Source organism: Anthonomus grandis, chromosome 16, assembly GCF_022605725.1.
Source record: "Anthonomus grandis grandis chromosome 16, icAntGran1.3, whole genome shotgun sequence".
Lineage (NCBI taxonomy): Eukaryota > Metazoa > Arthropoda > Insecta > Coleoptera > Curculionidae > Anthonomus > Anthonomus grandis.
In genome coordinates, this window is record NC_065561.1 from 10,150,305 (window position 1) to 10,168,521 (window position 18,217).

At 33.6% G+C, this 18,217-nt stretch overlaps 1 protein-coding gene across 2 annotated transcripts in view; it reads right to left on the bottom strand.

The window, feature by feature from the left end:
* Positions 1-382: 382 nt before the first annotated feature.
* LOC126745796 (piggyBac transposable element-derived protein 3-like) overlaps positions 383-18,217 on the bottom strand; it is a 36,579-nt gene continuing 18,744 nt past the window's right edge. Inside the window, exons 1-2 of one of the 2 annotated variants that reach the window (XM_050453802.1) lie at positions 11,188-11,260; positions 383-3,978 (exon numbers count right to left, since the gene is read on the bottom strand). In XM_050453802.1, the coding sequence (XP_050309759.1) occupies positions 566-1,879 (1,314 nt within the window). In that variant the 5' untranslated portion in view covers positions 1,880-3,978; positions 11,188-11,260 and the 3' untranslated portion in view covers positions 383-565. Of the gene's footprint in view, positions 3,979-11,187; positions 11,261-18,217 lie in introns of those variants that run through there. The other variant, XM_050453801.1, reaches the window with a different exon arrangement.

Here is an 18,217-nt window from a genome sequence, read left to right on the forward strand (position 1 = left end):
AGTTAAAATTTGAACCTACAGATTTTCAAAACTATGTACGAATGGATAAGAAAACATATTTTAAATTGCTTTCTTTGGTGAGTCCTTTTATTATAAAGAAGGATACTGTAATGAGAAAATCCATTTCACCTCATCAAAGATTAACTGCAACTCTAAGATTCCTAGCAACAGGAAGAAGTTATGAAGACTTGAAGTATTCTACAATTATTTCACCTTAGGCCCTGGGAAAAGTAATTCCCGAAACGTGTGATGCTTTGTATAAAGTTCTGCGCAAACAATACTTGAAAGTAAGTAAAAGACAAATTATTATTTTTTAAAACGTATTTATTACAAATTATTTAAGTAGGAATATTAATAATTATTATTAACCCTACAATGCATGATTTTTTAAATTTATTTCAAAAAAATATTTTTGGTTAGGTATTAGTGCTGTGAATGGGTAAAAAATATTTAAAAAAATCTTTTGTTTTTTTATTATATATTTTTTTAATTTTGTTTGAATGTATCACATATGCTACAACACGCACTTATGATACAAAAAAAAAGGAAAAATGGTCTTAACAGTTTATTGATGGAAGTTACCAAAACAATTTTTATTTTTATTCAAACATAGGTGAACTTTGCATTTTTCACAAAAAATAAAAGAAAATCCTTTGCAGCCGGGTATTTTACATCGTTGCCTGGTATTACTCCAGTTCGGAATGTGACCAAAGTTGTCAGTTCTTACATCTTTTGGAGAAATTGCGGTTGAAGATGATTTTTTCTTTTTCTGTTCTAAATTTCGGTTAAGTGAAGAAGATGGCCTTCCCCTCTTTTTTGAATCATTCTGCCCAACGTTGCACAGACAATTGGCGATTTCAGCACGAAATTTTTCCATTGACATTGTGGCTGTGGTTCCTATTTGCCTCTCTACCCTCCGATAGAAAAGCCATGCGTTGATGATGGTAATGTCAACTAAATGATAAAAAATTCTGCAGTACCATTTTCTGGTTCTCATTGAGATTTTGTAACGCCCTAAAATACTATCTAAAAGATCGACTCCGCCCATATGTTTGTTATATTCTAACACTAAGTTTGGACATGATACTTCCACTCGTTTTTTCTCTTTTTTATCAAACCTTTTCACTTCTTGAACTGGAGAAGAACCCATGTATGTAGAAAGTAATGTGACTGCTTTATTATCCAGCCATAAAACTGAGGCAAAAGCAGTATTTTGAAAAGAAGTTACATATTCTTCGAAAGAACCTCGCGTTTTTTTTTTGAAAACAGTATCACTAGAAAATTTGCAGTTGGGCAAACGATTCCGTCTCACTGTTCCTAGCGAAAGAATGCCATTTGAGAATAAATATGACATCAGAGGAATTCCTGTATAATAATTATCAAAATAGACAATATAATTGCAGTTTTTGGGAATTGACCGGCACAAGCGTATAACAACGTTTGCTGAAGCCCCAAGGTCAGGCTCATTTGGAAAACGGTATTTCTCAAAATTTTCTTGGCCCGAGTATATTTCAAATTGGTACGCATATCCCGTAACACCAGATAAAACATATAATTTATAGCCCCACTTGTGAGGCTTTAAAGACATGTACTGTTTCATGTAGTGTCGGGCCTTTGTTGCACACATTTGCTCATCTACAGATAGACACTTTTCAAATGGAACAGTTTGGAACGTTTTGTTCAAAGAGTCGATAACTGGCCTCAATTTATGCAGACGATCATGATCCGCATGATCTTTAGGAAGCATTTTCGTGTTATCATTGAAGTGTAGCATTTCACAAATTTTTTCAAATCGATTGATACTCATGGTGTTTTTTATTTTTGATTCATATTCCTCAGACCAGTATCTTCTGATATTTGACATATTTATTACCGACATATAAATGCAGATAGCAATGTACTTCTTTATTTCTCCAGTCGTTATATTTGCCGGTTTCGAAATATTTTTTGATTGCTGGAGAGGTTCGATTCTTCAGTGATTTTCTCAAATAGCTCATCGGTAAAAAAGTATCTGAAAAAAAAATCAACAAATTACATACTAAACTGCAAAAGGAATAATTGACTTATTAGGTTTTACCTGAAGAACTGATAGGGTGTTGATAACTCCATTATATTTGTTGGAAGATTTTCATCACCTCTAAATGTTGTACCTTGAACATTTTGTTCAAAAGATGCTTGCTTCCAGCAAATAGATTTGAATGCGTCTTTATCCAGTGTAAATATATTTTCTTCTGTACCGTTCGCGTCTTCATTCTCAGGTATTATTTCGTCGACAATATCTGCCTCATTATTATTTTCAACGTTCGAATTGGTTAGTTCTACACCATCTAGTTCATGCTCAAAAATAATTGGAGTATTTTCAATGTCCAAATTGGCGTAATCCACAGGATCTTGAAACTTTTGAGCAGCCAATTCTAAGCAATTATCAACGTTTTCACTTAAATTATCTTCGTCCAATTCTTCCAGATCATCGTCACTTTCAAGAAAACGTTCTGCCAACTTTTTCAACTCCTGGATTGTCAAAGGTTTTCGAAAATCCCTTTTTTTTGTCCATCGCCCTGAGATTAAAAAAAATCATAAAATGCATGTTGTAGCATATTTGCTACATTTTATTAGAAAACCCGGTAATTTATTTTTATGAATTCTGGATACGCACTGATATAACAAATAGTTTGAATACTCACCTAATTTACCAAATTTATCGAGTTTGTCTGCCAAAACCGCTTCAAATGTTCAAAAAAACACAAATTTACTACGTCAGACACACACACCAACCGCCAAAACAACACAGCTGACATTAGAATTAAAATTCTGTACTTGCTGCGCCATCTATTGCCAGCAAAGCGAAACCCGATTTGAAGTGTGTATATAGTATGCTACACTATGCATTTAGGTGTATCATAAAACATTTAATGAAAATAGAATTCTTCAATATTAGAATACTAGAATTCTTCATGTAGCAGATATGCTACATGATGCATTGTAGGGTTAATAACGGCATTATTTGACAGATGATGATTTGTACTTTAGGAGCCTGAATGTAAGTTGTCAAGAATTTAAAAAAAAATCTGCGGGTGTACATAACCTTGACATGACCACGGCGCGACAACCGTCGCGGCGCAAACCGCTTGCAAACAGCCTCGTGTGTTTTTACCCTTAGGTGTATCATAAAACATTTAATGAAAATAGAATTCTTCAATATTAGAATACTAGAATTCTTCATGTAGCAGATATGCTACATGATGCATTGTAGGGTTAATAACGGCATTATTTGACAGATGATGATTTGTACTTTAGGAGCCTAAATGTACATTGTCAAGAATTTAAAAAAAAGTCTGCGGGTGTACATAACCTTAAGAGTTGGCAAAAATAGGGTTTTTGTGCACCTTAGGTTTTTTATTCTTGAAAATGTACATTGTACATGTATACGTTTTTAAGAATTAAATAATTTGCGGGTTTACATAACCTCAAAAGTAGAAAAAAAGCCTTTTTTGCTCTTTTTCTGTGGGAGTTTTTTTTATCTAAGGGGATTTTAAAATTCTTTTGCCACTTGATCGTCTGTGAAGTTGGTAAAATAAGAAACAGCAGATGTATTGTTCAATCACTACATCATCAGAAGACAGTTGTTGTTGGATTGTTGAATTGTTTTGTTGGAATTGACAATTTGTAGCAGGGGTACTAATAAAGCTGGGAGAGGACGAATATGATGTAGAATTGGAAGCCGACTGGCAAGGCAGTATAAGTAGCTGGCATTGCTGCATGTTAGGATTTCTTGCATTATACATTTCCTGCATGTTAACGCATCTATGTTGCAGTGTAAGGCCGCCCAGTTCAGCCTCGAATATTACATCGTTGATTATTTTTTCTGCAATTAGACTTTGCCTTTTGTCCACTTCTCTTAGTTTCATAGCAACACTTTTTCCAAAAACAGCAAAACGATCAAACGGTCAGTACAACGTTTTCTTGTACTGACTCAACCTAAAATAAACAATATTATTAACATTAAAATAATATTACTTAGTATTTATTTGTAATTTTGTAAACATTGTAATTTTATTGTTTTATTTTTTCAGCTTCCAAAATGCCAGGAAGATTGGAAAGAAATAGCAGATTTATTTGAGGCACGATGGAATTTTATACACTGTTTGGGCGCAATCGACGGCAAGCACATTCACATCATTCCGCCGGCTGGAAGTAGCTCTGAATTTTTTAATTATAAAGGCCGACACAGTATGGTTTAGGAATTGCAAATGCCAAATATCAATTTATTTTAGCAGATTTTGGGACCAATGGAAGAATTTCGGATGGAGGTGTTCTCCAAAACACAAAATTTTTCGAAATGTTGACAAAAGGTGATTTACGTATCCCAACCGAAGAACATGTCAAAGAAAATGGTAGGAATCTGCCGTATGTGTTTGTCGCCGACGACGTTTTTGCTTTACGCAGCGATATGATGAAACCATTTCGACAAGCGGACTTGAACTCGAAAGAAAAAAAAATATTTAACTATAGATTGTCTCGTGCAAGGGGCATCATCGAAAATGCGTTTGGAATATTGGCTGCACGATTTCGTATATTTCATACTCAAATTAATGTTGAACCTGAAAACATTATTAAAATAGTAATGGCCGCAGTTGTGCTGCACAATTTTCTAATAGAAAATTCACCAAAATCATACGCACCTAAACAATGTGTTCAAGAAGAAAATGCTGACGGAATCGTTATTAATTATGAATACGATACACAAAACTCTAGCATGGAAAATTTAGAGCAACGAAACCCCGGCAATATCAAATGCATATGATACAGCAAAAAATGTTAGGGAAAATTTCATGTATTACTTTAATCATGAGGGCAGCGTACCATGAAAAAACTATTATATTATATTATATTATATTAACTAAATATATAATGAATATAAATAATAATATGAAGGACTATACACTGTAGGCCATTTTGAAGATGGTAAAACGTATTAGTTTTAAAAACCATAGAAATGTTTAAAATTTATGGATAAATCAACCAAGTTTTAATTAATTTTATCAGTAGTTTACAGATTCCAGCGACATAATATGACTCATATGCTCATGTGACTGTTTTTCTATCTGCTATAGTTTCATCCCAATCATCAAAATGGGCCACGCTGTATGTGAGACCAAATCTTTTAACAAAAAAAATACTAGCACGTACATAGATAACAACATACATAAGTAAAGAAAATGTTTTATACCAAATTTGAGAATGAGAAAAAAATTAGATCAAATGCTTAAAAAATCTAATTCTAAAGAAATAGTAATACTTAAACATATTAAGAAAAATTTACAGAATATTTTAATATAGAAAACGTAATGTAAGTCGAATATTTGTATAACATCCCAAAAAGTCCATTAGTTGCTTGACTTTTATGTTACGAAGAGCTTATGCGGTCAAAAGTCACGAGAACGGGAACCACATAACCACAAAACACAAAAATATAGGTGGTTGCATACAAACCGATAGAAATTTCTGTGGCAGATTTGGTAGCGACCTCTTGGCAATGAAAGCTATTACAATTAATTTGACAGTTGGCTGCAGAAAGGCTAAATGAAGGCGGCAAAATCAAATTTCATTTGATAAGAAATCTCATTAATCTTCTTTAATCGCAATATCTAAAGAGCACCAGTTAAAAAGATTTTTGATAAAAAATAATTTTTGCCAAGTAAATTTTTTGAGAAAAATATGTATGGAATTATGCGTATAAATTTAAAAAATGCAGCCTGTTTCTTAAAAGATGTAAGATTTTGCACATGAAGTGAGAATTAAAACATATATGTTATTAAGGAAACCGTCAGAAAAAAAGATTACGATTTTTGGACTTTTTCTAAAAATGGTTAATTAATTCTGGACAAGGACTAAGAGTAGACTTAATATAAGCAATAACTCTCTCTACTACTTTCACACATTTCCTGATTTCATTGTAGCAAAATATGCGACTCACTATTGGGCTATTTACCACTTGACGAGTTTAGAATACTGTCAGATTTACTTTGATATTCCTGTAGGATTTCTTGCTACAAGTAAGATAAAATTTGCTACAATTTGTAAAAAAAGAGCGACGCAACATTGAAGTAAAAAATACAAAGCCATTTTCTACAGTGTATAACCAATTTTCTTAGGTTGCGGTAGACATGTATCAAATATGAGTAATATGTAACATACTGCCAAGTATTAACTCCAATCAACAAATTTATTCTTGCAATTTTTTTGATTTTAGGAGTAATATAAATTGTTTAAAAAATGTATATACTCACACTTATCATTCATTTCATAATAAAACTTATGAAGTAAAAAGACGCATAAAGTTTGTATTATGGTAGAGGTGATTAAGAATATCAATAATAAAATTCAAATTCAATAAAACATTAAAATCACATGATTAGGAATCATGTGATTTAATATTTGTGTAGATCCAGTTTTAGTCCCTTTCTCATGCATCTTAATCTGCCATTTTTATTCATTGTTAGTGGTTTTAACCTTTTGACCTTGCCAGAGGCAGTATAGCTTTTTATATGTATTGACGAAAACCCTCAATTTGTATCCCTAATGATGGACATGTTATATGTCTGAAACATGTAGGATGAATAATTTTTAAATAAATTTAGTGGAGGATGACCGAAGCATTTTTAGTTACCCATTGACATATTAACTCCACTGGAAGTATGGACTACTTCTTCAACGAAATAACAGCTGTTTTGTGGTAAATTTGTCAAAATTTTTAGACTAAAAATGTATATATTAAATATACCGTTTATATGAGACTTTATATATATATATGGATTTATAGATCATAATAATCACAAAATTAGAAAAATAATTGAGCCTTAATATCCTCCTGGGACCCAAGATTTTTCAAATCACTATTAAAAAAAAATACAGATTAGGGTTGGTTTTGAAATAAAAAACAAGTCTTATTTTTTTATTTTCTTTATTTTTTTGTTTTTAAAGAAAACAATAGGTGCAATAAAATGGACATCAGGACAAAATGCTTACAAAATTTATTTTTAGTGAAATTCACAAAATATTTTAGTTTTTTGGTTACACCCTGTATTCTATCTATCCTATTAAAAAGAGGGCAGATTTTAAAAACTTTATCAGCCGTATTCGCGTTAATTTTCTGAAATATCTCTATCAATCAACTACCTTCAAATTTACTTCTAATTTAAAAATATTTAAAACTTGTCATGGTACTAGCAATACTACTTATTTGAGCTTAACCTCAGGTATTTTAGACCAGTTATGAGAAATCTTAGATGAGACCTCATAATTGATATTCCAAAAAAAGATCTTACTTCATCGGCATAGGTTTACCTTTGTCTTGTAAAATCTAACATTTTTGCAATTGCAAATATTTTGGAAATCTGAATTTCCAAAATACATGTCCATATAATCCCCAATTTTCCACTTTTGTCTCTCATAAACTGTATCTTCGGGTTCAGCAAAGTTGACATCTCGAGAAAAAAAAGTACCCATTTTTTACCATTTAAGCTTCTTAGAGTTATTTGCAGACTTTTGTTCGAGAACTTTCCTCCTAGTTTCACTTAAGGGCTCGTCATCGGAATCATATGCAGAATGCAGATGATTTGTTATTACTCTTAAAGTGCTTTTATCCTTAGTCTAGATTAAAAACTGCAAGGGACATGTAAAAAAAGCGATATAACTTATTATTTTATTTACATACCGTCAATTTTTGTTTTTTGAAACGACGCCATTGTATACTCGTCTTAACGATATCGATATTTACTAGTAAATGAGTAAAGAAATAATTTTGTCCGATGTTGTCACGTTTGTTTATTTGTCCACTACGATGGATCGTGGAAGTAGGCGCTGCAAATTTAATTGTTGGCGACAAAAAAATTAAAACATGTGTGTCCATTTAAATGGATGCCAGGACTCAGGAGGATATACCAGGTGGGCCAATAATACCCAATAATACCAGGTGGGCCATCGAAAACCTACCGCAAGGCATAACTGAGAATGTTTTTTTTTTCAAAAAACCCAAAAACGTCTAAATTTTGTTTGTAAGGAGGACAACTTTGGCCCCAAAAATAATTGCAAAATCTTCAACTTAGTGGGGGTGTCATCCCCTAAAGTTTTTCAAATAGAAATATGGGTTTAATGATACTTTATTAGAAACTGCTATTAATTCCCTATACTTTTCTGCTTATTTTTTAAAAATCGGTCAACTCGTTTTGAAATAACGTGTAATATTATAATTTAGAATTGAAATTCGAAAGATACATTTTTTAAAAAACGCATAAATTAAACTAATAAAAAAAAACCTACTATTTAAGCAAATGCTGCAAAAATTTCCCAAACCCAACCTCCATATAGTAACACAAATTATCTTCCAACTGTTCTCGAACATTCTGAAGAACTTGTGGAGTCACTTCGCGATAAACATTAATAATTCGTCTTCGCAGGTCTTCTATTGAGGCAGGTGGAGTATTATATACTTTACTCTTATGGTCCCCAGAGAAAAAAGTCTAAAGGAGTCAAGTCGGGTGACCGGGGAAGCCACTCAATTGCACCTCTTCGACCTCTCCAGAGGCTTGAAAAGGTATTGTTTAAGTAATGACGCACATTTTAAGAGTAATGTGGAGGCGCATTGTCTTGTTGAATAAACAATTTTCCTTTAATGTATCTAAGTTTGTCCTCTATGATGGCTATTAGAGCTGGGTCTATGGAATTTTCCAGTAAATCCAAGTACATATTGCCTATTAAATTTTCAGGAAGAAAGAAAGGACCCCTAATGGAATTTCCAAAAATACCAGCCTACACGTTGAATTTCTGAGGGCTTTGTGTGTGCACCTCGAGAACAATCCAGGGGTTGCTCTCAAAACAGTAACGGTACTAATAAGTTCACAAAATTCCAAGTGACGATCAAAATCATCCCCGTGTAGTTCTTGTATCAATCGAATTTTGTACGGGTGGAACTTTTGAAAAATATATATACTTATACCTAGTGTATTTATCCATGGCCCAATACTAATACCTCCATAGCTTCATTTACTACAGGGAAAGTTTACAGAATATACCATATACGGGGTGGTCCAGTTTAAACGTCATTAATTTTAATAAGTAATAGAGAATTTCAAAAGAAATAGACTTTTATTATAACATTTTTCTCAGAAATGTTTAATAACAACAGGTACAGGTACATGTTTAATAACACAGATACAGGGTGTTAAAGTTAAGGATAATTATTTCTTTATTTATCATAACTTTTAAACTACCAGCTTAATTTTAATTAAATTTCGCATACAGGTTATTGTAGTAAATTGTCAATTACTGATAAAGCCAATTTTTAAGAAAATTGCCAGTGGCGTAACATACGGAGGGACTTGGTTCTTTGTTGCCTTAAATCTACGAGGTGATAAAATATTTTTTTACTTGCTACACACAAACGAAAACTTGCATTATAGTCCTTTATAATGACAGGGCATGCAATCGTTTCTCTCTCTCCATCCTTTTTCGATCTCTCAACGGTCTCTATTATTCCCGGCATGTGAAAATTACTTGTCATTGCAACTACTCTTTTATCCTTCCATTTCCAAAATGTGATCCCATCATCTATTACTCGAAAGTCACTCTCGCCTCGTTTCAATGTTTTGTCTTCTTTCACATCAGTTGGTATTTCTATACGATTTTGCCTAATTGTCCACAGGCATATTTTTTATCTAATTTTGTTTGCCGCAAAAGCACAAAAGAGGTAAAATAGTTATCAAAATAGACAAAATGATGACCATTCACTAATGATCTTGTAATTTCAGTTACCTGGAACCCAAATGTTTTTCTGCATTTTCTCCAATATTTTCCGTATAAATTTAAAAATGATCTACATATCCACTCTCCGATGCTCTAACCCACACTTTATACCCACGCTTGATCGGTTTATTCGGCATATACTGGCGGAGGGAAGATCGTCCTTTGTATCTAATCATTGATTTGTCGATGGAAACATTTTTCATTGGTTTATAATATTTCGCATAATTTTCTGATCTGATTTTGAATCTGTAGAATAGGCTGGACTTTGTATTTGGGATCTCCGCGTTTGGCCTGCATTAGGTTATCATTCAAATTAACGTTTCCTAACAACCAATCAAATCTTGTTTTGGGTATAAGACTTGAAATATAGTTATCCCGAAGCTCAATCTGTATCGACCAGAAGTCCCTATAAAGAGGGTAGATGCTTTATTCCCATGAGTATACTTATCGCAAAAAATATCTTCATTTGCATAGTATTCGTGGGTGTGAAAAGTTTTCCGGAACGGACGCTTGCTTGTGTTGCGTACAGGTTGGTTTGGAAGACGATGTGGTCAAACAAACTGTTCGGAAACAGACACATAAATACCTCAACAGAGAGCTCAATGTCATCTGATATATTGCAAGGTCCAGAATCCTTGGTAAATTCTTGGGGTGCCATGTAGTTTGTTGCAACTTTTTTCCAAACAAATTTATTTACACTGAGTTTTTTCTGCAAATCTGAAAGGGGTATAAGGTCATCGTCGCTATAAGAACTATCACAATCAGAGGCCTTCTCAGGGTGAATACCAACATTATCATTTTTATTAGTGGCGTGGTGCACATCCACATCAATGATATCTTTATCTGACCCATTTTAATCATCCTCTGATTCATTTTCTGAAAGTATGTCCTTAAATATATTCATGTACTCATCATTTATATCTCATATTTTCAAATTCTTTGTAAGACCATTTTTTCTCTGAAATAAAATCCCCAGTCATTATCCACGTAATCACCTAACTTATAATTGAATCAAAAACAAAAGTATATGCCCACCAATAAACAAACATACCAACAACATACTAGCCCACCAACCAATATTATAAATAGTTTTTTCATCGATTTCCATCCCGCCGCAAACTTCACAATTACCGAACTGACGGCAGGGCAACTAACCCAGCAAAACAACCAAGTTATTCAAAAACAAAAAAATACACCCACAAATTACACAAACATACAAAGAAAAAATCCAAAATCATCGAAAATATTAGGCATTGATTGCTTTGTGGTATCAATTGACACCACGTTAATTTTCTTCAAAGCAACCAATAAAAATATATAAAATCACTTGTGCCTATGATATAACATAAAACAATACCTAATACAATAAAATATGGTACTTACCCGCCATTCTGTCCTTATTTTTTGAAATAAACACTCAATTTATGACCACGAACGGTATTGACCTTCAAACTGCATACACAAATCTATAAATGTCAAATAACAAGCTGTTAGCAACGGCGTCCCATTTAAATTATTTTTTTCCTACTAGATGGCAATATAGTGCTACTTCTTATGCCCTTACGGTGGTATCGGCAGATAACCGCTCCGCAGCGCCGTGATAAATTATAAAAAGGTGGTTTCATGGTGACACCACAAAGCTTGAAAGGTTGGTTAAACTGGACCACCCTTTATATTATATTCTTTAAACTTTGCTACAGGATTTTTATTTTGTTTCGTTTTATTCGTAACGAAACCTGTGTCCCGAAATTTTGCTACTAACTCGCAAACAATTTTGCCAGGAGATGTTTGTCAAGATGACTTTGATTAAATATCTGCGCAACCTCAAGTGCGATTATTTCTACTCTCTCTGCAATTGAGTATTTGAGTACACCATATTTGTTAAAAAGATTAATGAGAAATTTTAACGCAGAAGTCACAGGACAGCTATCTAGCGACTAGCGTACGTAATAGTTAAACCTTAATAAACACTAAAATTAGCCTAAAACATCTAATGCACAAAAACAGCAAATTGGTTAAAGGAATTTATCCTTTATCATCATTTTAATTTAATATTCCAATACATTTTTAAATAAAATCGATTTACCTGTTTGCATTTTTGACAAAAACGGTTTATTACTATTATAGTGTTTAATACTTTCTAAACGAGTTAAACAATTACTATATAAAGGTTGTCAGGCAATATTTTTAGCATTCGCTTGAATAATTTGGTAAGTTTTTTTCTAAATTGATTTTGTTTATGCGTTTTGAAAAAAATATATTTTTCAAATTTCATATTTTCTAAACGAATTTGAGTTGAGTAATTTTCAAAAAATAAGCAGCAACTTATAGGAAATTAATAGCCATTTTTAATAAGGTATCATTAAACCCCCATTCCCATTTGAAACAGTTTAGGGGATAACACCCCCACTTAATGGGTTGAAGATTGTGCAGTCATTTTACGGAAAAAATTATCCGACCTACAAACAAAATTGACGTGTTTCTGGGTTTTTTGAAAAAAAAAATTGCCTAGCATTTATGACTTGCGGTACGTTTTCGATGGCCCACCCTGTATAATATACCTAATAAAGTAAGATAAAAAAATATATAAAGTAAGACCGTTCAAAGTTTCTTGAACTTATTGCATTTGCTTTCTTGTCAGTTGTTCAAATATATCTGTAATAAATTAAGTGATTTTGAAGTGAGGCCTCAATTAAATAACAATAAAAAAGAAAAAAATGAGAAAGGGGCTCTGAGTGCTAGCAAAAACCGTAAGAAAAGGATACTCTCGTAGGGGGTTTGAAGAGCTCTGACAAAATGTACCCCGAAGAAAATCTCTGCTTTTTTGTTAGCGAGGCAAGTATTCAAATTCGTTATAATGAATACTACAAGTTAATATCTAAGGGCCCTCTTTTCAAGGAAAAAAGACCCGAAAATTGTGAGACGATACTCGATTTTCCTTATTGCGTTCGGGGCATTAAAATTAAGATGTATATTTTACAGGGCGTTTAGAAAATAATGAGGATTTTATTAGTTATGAGAGATAAGGCACAACGGAATTTAAATTCTTGCATAATAAATCTAACAAAAATGTTTAATGATTTGAATGACCCATTAAGGTTTGAATGCTTAGCTGAATGTTACATTGCTGATATTCTCGAATAAGTTAACATTTTTGAACTCGAAAAGAAAACAATCTTAAATATAAAAAATAAGTTAATAAAAAATACCTCAAAGTTGAAAAATATTTGGTTCTTGATAAGTTGTAGCTTGGTCCCTAAGATATTAAAAAATACATACTTTTTATCATAAATATAAATTAAGGATTTTTTTGTAAGAAACAGATAAAGTTATAATAACTTAAATGTCAAAAATTTATGAATTTGTAAAATTAACATTAATTTTTGATAGACTTTATACACTCCAGTACAAGCTTGGAGATCACCTTCTCAAGTGTAATAGCATTAATGACGACTCTGCTCTTCGAAAAAATTGATACCACTGTGTTGCGAATATGCATCTTAACTCAACAAATTTGTATCCAGGTTGAAGTAGTCAAGAAGACTAGATGTTTGGGACATGGGATGCAGGATTCCCTGTTAAAACAGAGTCCCAAGGATAATGGAGAGAGCTGTGTGCTCTTCAGCGGAAAGGCCCGCTCTAGTAGAGGGGGATCGTGGGTGAAGGAGCTCAATAATTTTGTTTAGTATTCCAGTTTAATTCATTCTAGTCTCACGCGTGAATTGCAAGTAGAGGTCCACTTAAACAGAGCTGTATACCTGGATAGGCGCGTGTATACACACCATAGATTGGGCTGAAGGAGAGAAGAGGAAAAGGTGACAAAAACAGACACTCAAAAAAAAGAACAGCAATAGGAAAGCGACAAAAAAAAGCAGAAACATGCTCAAGAACAGCGGAAGAAAGGTGATTCCAGTTTGAAAATCACAAGCGCCATTGCGGGCAAGTTTGTCACCGTCCAATCTAGATCCGCAAGATTTAGTTTCAACAAGGTTATCACGTGTATAAGGCAGGCCTATGTTGTTAGGTTTGTTGTGAGTGGGGCACCTTGGGTAACTCCACTGCGACCCTAAGTCTATTGCTGCTTACTCCTAGGTGTTTATACTTCCCCAATCAAGTCCGCCCTCTTTAAGAGTTCCATAATTTGACTGGCATTATTGATGTCTTCTGTCTTAGGTAAGGCATTGCCAAAGATGGCCTGCCTGATTCCCTCTAGTGCCGGACATCTGCATAGGATGTGCCTTGCAGTCTCGTCTTCCACCATTCATATATTGTATTCGGTGATGTAGGCCTAATTCTGGACCTATCAGGTCGTATTGTGCTCCTTTTTCGGCTAGCGTGTCAGCCGACTCATTTTTTGTAAACCCAGCATGTCCCGGAATTTATGTTAGGGTAATTTTATTCCCTTTTCCAAGTAGTAGGAGCTCATTATTACAGCTCCATATTGCTCTAGATGTGCAGGTAGGGGATTCTCGCACTTTTAGCGCCGCCTGACTGTAGATGGATGCTGTCACAGATTTTGATAGTTCTGTTTTCAAGTGGCATTTGGTTAAGCATTCTTGCACAGATTTTAATGGTATGTACTTCTGCCTGAAAAATTGAGAAGTGTTTTCCAAGGCAGATAGATCTTTCTGTCTATGGGTTAGTGCGGTATATTCCAGCTTCTAGTCCAAAATTGGTTTTGGAGCCGTCTGAATATACTCGGATGTCCGATTTGTTTAGTTCCATCTATTTTTGATCCCAGTCCGCTCGGTCTGATTGATTTTCTGTTCGCTTGTTTTGTCTGATGTCTGTTTATACTCAGTCTCGGCGTGTTGACAGAGTATGAACTCGTGTTTAGTGTTTTTCTTGGTATTAGGTCTTATGGCATACCAAGTGTGCTGTGATTGCATATCTTCTCAACCAGTTCAGTTGATTCCATCCAGACTTTGTTTGCCAAGATCTTATTTATCACATGGAGCCGCCTATAAGTAGTTCTTGTGGCCTTCCCCTGCAGATGTATGTGCAGAGGGGTTAGTCCAAGTAGTCCTTCAATGGCGGCTGTCGGGATGGTTCTGATCGCCCCCGTAGTGACCACGCAGGCCTTTCTTTGAAGGCTGTTAAGTTTTGATTTGGCCAGTTGTGTTTGTGCTTTGCTCCATTGCACCACAGAGCCGTAGGATATCGTCGGTCCGATAACCTATGCGTATAACCACAGCATCTGTTTTGGGTTCATTCCCCGGGTTTTGCCGCATATCCTGCGACAGTTCCATAGGGACAATTTTGCTTTCTTGATTGTTTTGTCAATATAGGATTGGCGGTTTGAGTTCACCCATATTCTTTTTCCTGGCGAATGGCACTATTACCATTTTATGCAAATTAATGGACATTTCCTACCTCTTGCACCATTTTAGAATGATGTTCAGCACTTCTTGTAGTGCTGTTGAGATTGCTTTCTCATTATTTCTTTTTAACAGGATCACCAGATCATCTGCGTAAGCTTGGACTTCGACCTCCCATAGTCGAATTATGACAAACAGATTTATAAATTAAGACTTTATAATATGTTTTCAATTTTTAGACATTGGATTCCAAAATAAATCACCCAGTGAAGCGTAATACGAAGCAGAATTCATCTTATTTCTGTATAAACTTTTTGACAGCCTCAATGTCAAACCTTACTCAAAATGTGACGTCCAACTTGAGAGAAGAACAATTCCAGCAGTTTCAACGCATGAGGAATTTTCGATTCTATACAAATCTTGGAGTCTTCAAAGGTAAATAGAAAAATGGCTAGTGAATTAAGTGGGGGTAATTAATTGGTGATTTAATAAAAATTTTATTGCCTTTGTACATTTACGACAACCTTTTGCTACATCCAGTATAAATTCTACTTTGCAAAATTTGCTCTTCATGCAACAAAGTTCCTCAATTAATTAAGTTGTATGTATATACGCTATGGAACTTAAAAGAATTTTTACATTTTATTTAATATTTTAACAAGCCTGTACAACTGTTAATTTTTATTGTATAAGTTATGAATTTTTTGCTATAATTTCTTCTTATAATATAGTAATACATTTTCTAAATATTTCTTGTTTATTTTTTGATACCCTATCGATCTAGTAGGAAATGTATGGGTCTTTCAGAAACTATAGTACGCAAATAAAAAAAGTGACAAATCAAAGACTTTATTTAATATAGGGATAAAAAAAGTCCCGATTTAATACTTTTTCAACCTGCCTACTATAATTTCTGAAAGAACCACACATTTTTCAATAATTTAGGCGCATAGTAGAGCGAAATTCAAATTTGGGGCCATAATCAAATTTTAAATTACCCGCTATTATGACCTCACAAACCCATCTTTCCTTCGGTTAGTACTACTCCTCGCTAATCAGAGGGCGCAACAGTCAATCGGCGTTCAATGTTATATTGGCTTTTATGGGAGTTTCCTATCTAAGAAATATTAATCTATGGAATGGAAGAGAACATTATTAATGTGTTGGCTTATATAGTATTTAATAGGCAATTGGAACTCTGGCGTTATCTTTAGATTTGGAAATAATTGTTCGAAATATACTAAAATACCACATGTAAGTAAATGCATTAGCGCACATTCCGTTTAATACACCGTTTTAATAGCATTTTCTTCTCGAATATATAAAGGCATTTCTTTATAGTAGAAGAGCCAGCGACACTCGACCCTACGTCATCGGGAATTGCGATATAAATAATAACAGTGCATAGCTTGGACACGGGCGAGTATGAAACACCCTTGTCGACCGGGCAAATCCTGTGCCAATTAGTGTAATTAATTAATGAAAAATACGAAAATCTTGATTCGTAACGTACCTAGGAAAGAAATAAATAAGTACATGACATTGAAGGGGACAGGTAGCACTTTAAGGAAATATATGTGTGCCGCCCTCTCCCTTGTGCCGAACCCCTGTTGACCGAGCGTAAAGGAGTTGCTTTTAACTATTGTGCTTACATCATCAAGAATAATTATGTGTGCCAAATGCGATGTTGTCCGGTTTTTATCGGTCGACTTCAGCTCTATACCAAGATCATTGTAATTCAATCAACTAATTGAATTCACACTTCTGCGATTAATTGCAAAGTATTTCTGCCATTTAAATTGTATTTACATGGAAGCATGGAATGTTTCCACTTTTAAATGATTAATTTTTGTCAATTTGTTATATATTTATCTTTTTTTAAATCTCCGTTACGATCGCTTCTCATCTTCTCATTAAAAAACAATTATCCTCGATCCTCCATTATCATAAACTTTTCGGAAATATAAACGTCTACTTAAAAGTGAAATTTGCATAATTTGCAATAAAAAATTGATAATTTTTAGCTAATTTCTATATACAGCAATATTTTAGAAATGCAAGTAACTGACGTATTATTTGAATATGTTGTAGAGGAAGTGTTTTCAATTGACACTTAGGATTTGTCAAAAAGTTATTTTATCAACACACATACAAATGAGGACATATTGACGAAACTTACTCTACGAGTACAAGCGTGATACATTTATTACTGGACAAATTTATACAATATAAAAATGAAGCGTTCTGTAATTAATACAATTTGCGCAATACGAAACAAACAAGCTAATGGTGACAAACAACAACATGGTGCAGTGTATCGAGTAGACGCATGTGCGTGCTCTCTGCTTGTTTTAGTTAAATTTCAGTGTTATTCGCAGAATTTTTGCGTTTAATGTGTAGTTCTCTTTGATTTAATTTCCCCATAAGTGCGTTTTTTTCTGTGGAAAAGAAGACCTGTGTAAAGATGCCTCCAAAACCAGCCGTAACAATAACAAGCCTAAATGCTCGAGTCGAAGACATGGCGGCGGAATTTACTAAGGCTATGGAAGCCTTTAAATCGCAACTCAGTCAACGAGGTAAGCCTTCTACTGTCGACTTAAGTAATGAGGATCAAAACCTATTAGCAACATTTAACTTATTTGAAAGAAACATAAATGACTCCTTGGATTCATTAAAAACTGACGTTATGCTGTTAAAAAAGGAGCAAGAAATTATTAGGCGCCATATTGACAACTTTCAACTTAAATCAAACAAACATTCTCTTCTTTTTCATGGACTCAAGGAAGATTCAGTTAATGACGTACACTATCGGACAAAAGTAGAGAAACTTTTTAAATTTGCGTTTTATTTGAATACTTCAAAACTAATGCAGTTCTACACATAATGAAAATCAACAATAATTGTTAAGACTTAATTTGTATAAAGTAAAATAAATTGTAGAAGAAAATCCTAAGATTTAATTTAATTAAACAAAATATTTATGAGACAAAAGTAGAGAAACTAAATTTTATTCCAAAAGTACAAGTTATTTCTTATTTCTATCTTAGAAAAATTAATAGTAAGTAGAGTATCCCTTATTGGCAATCACCTCGCGG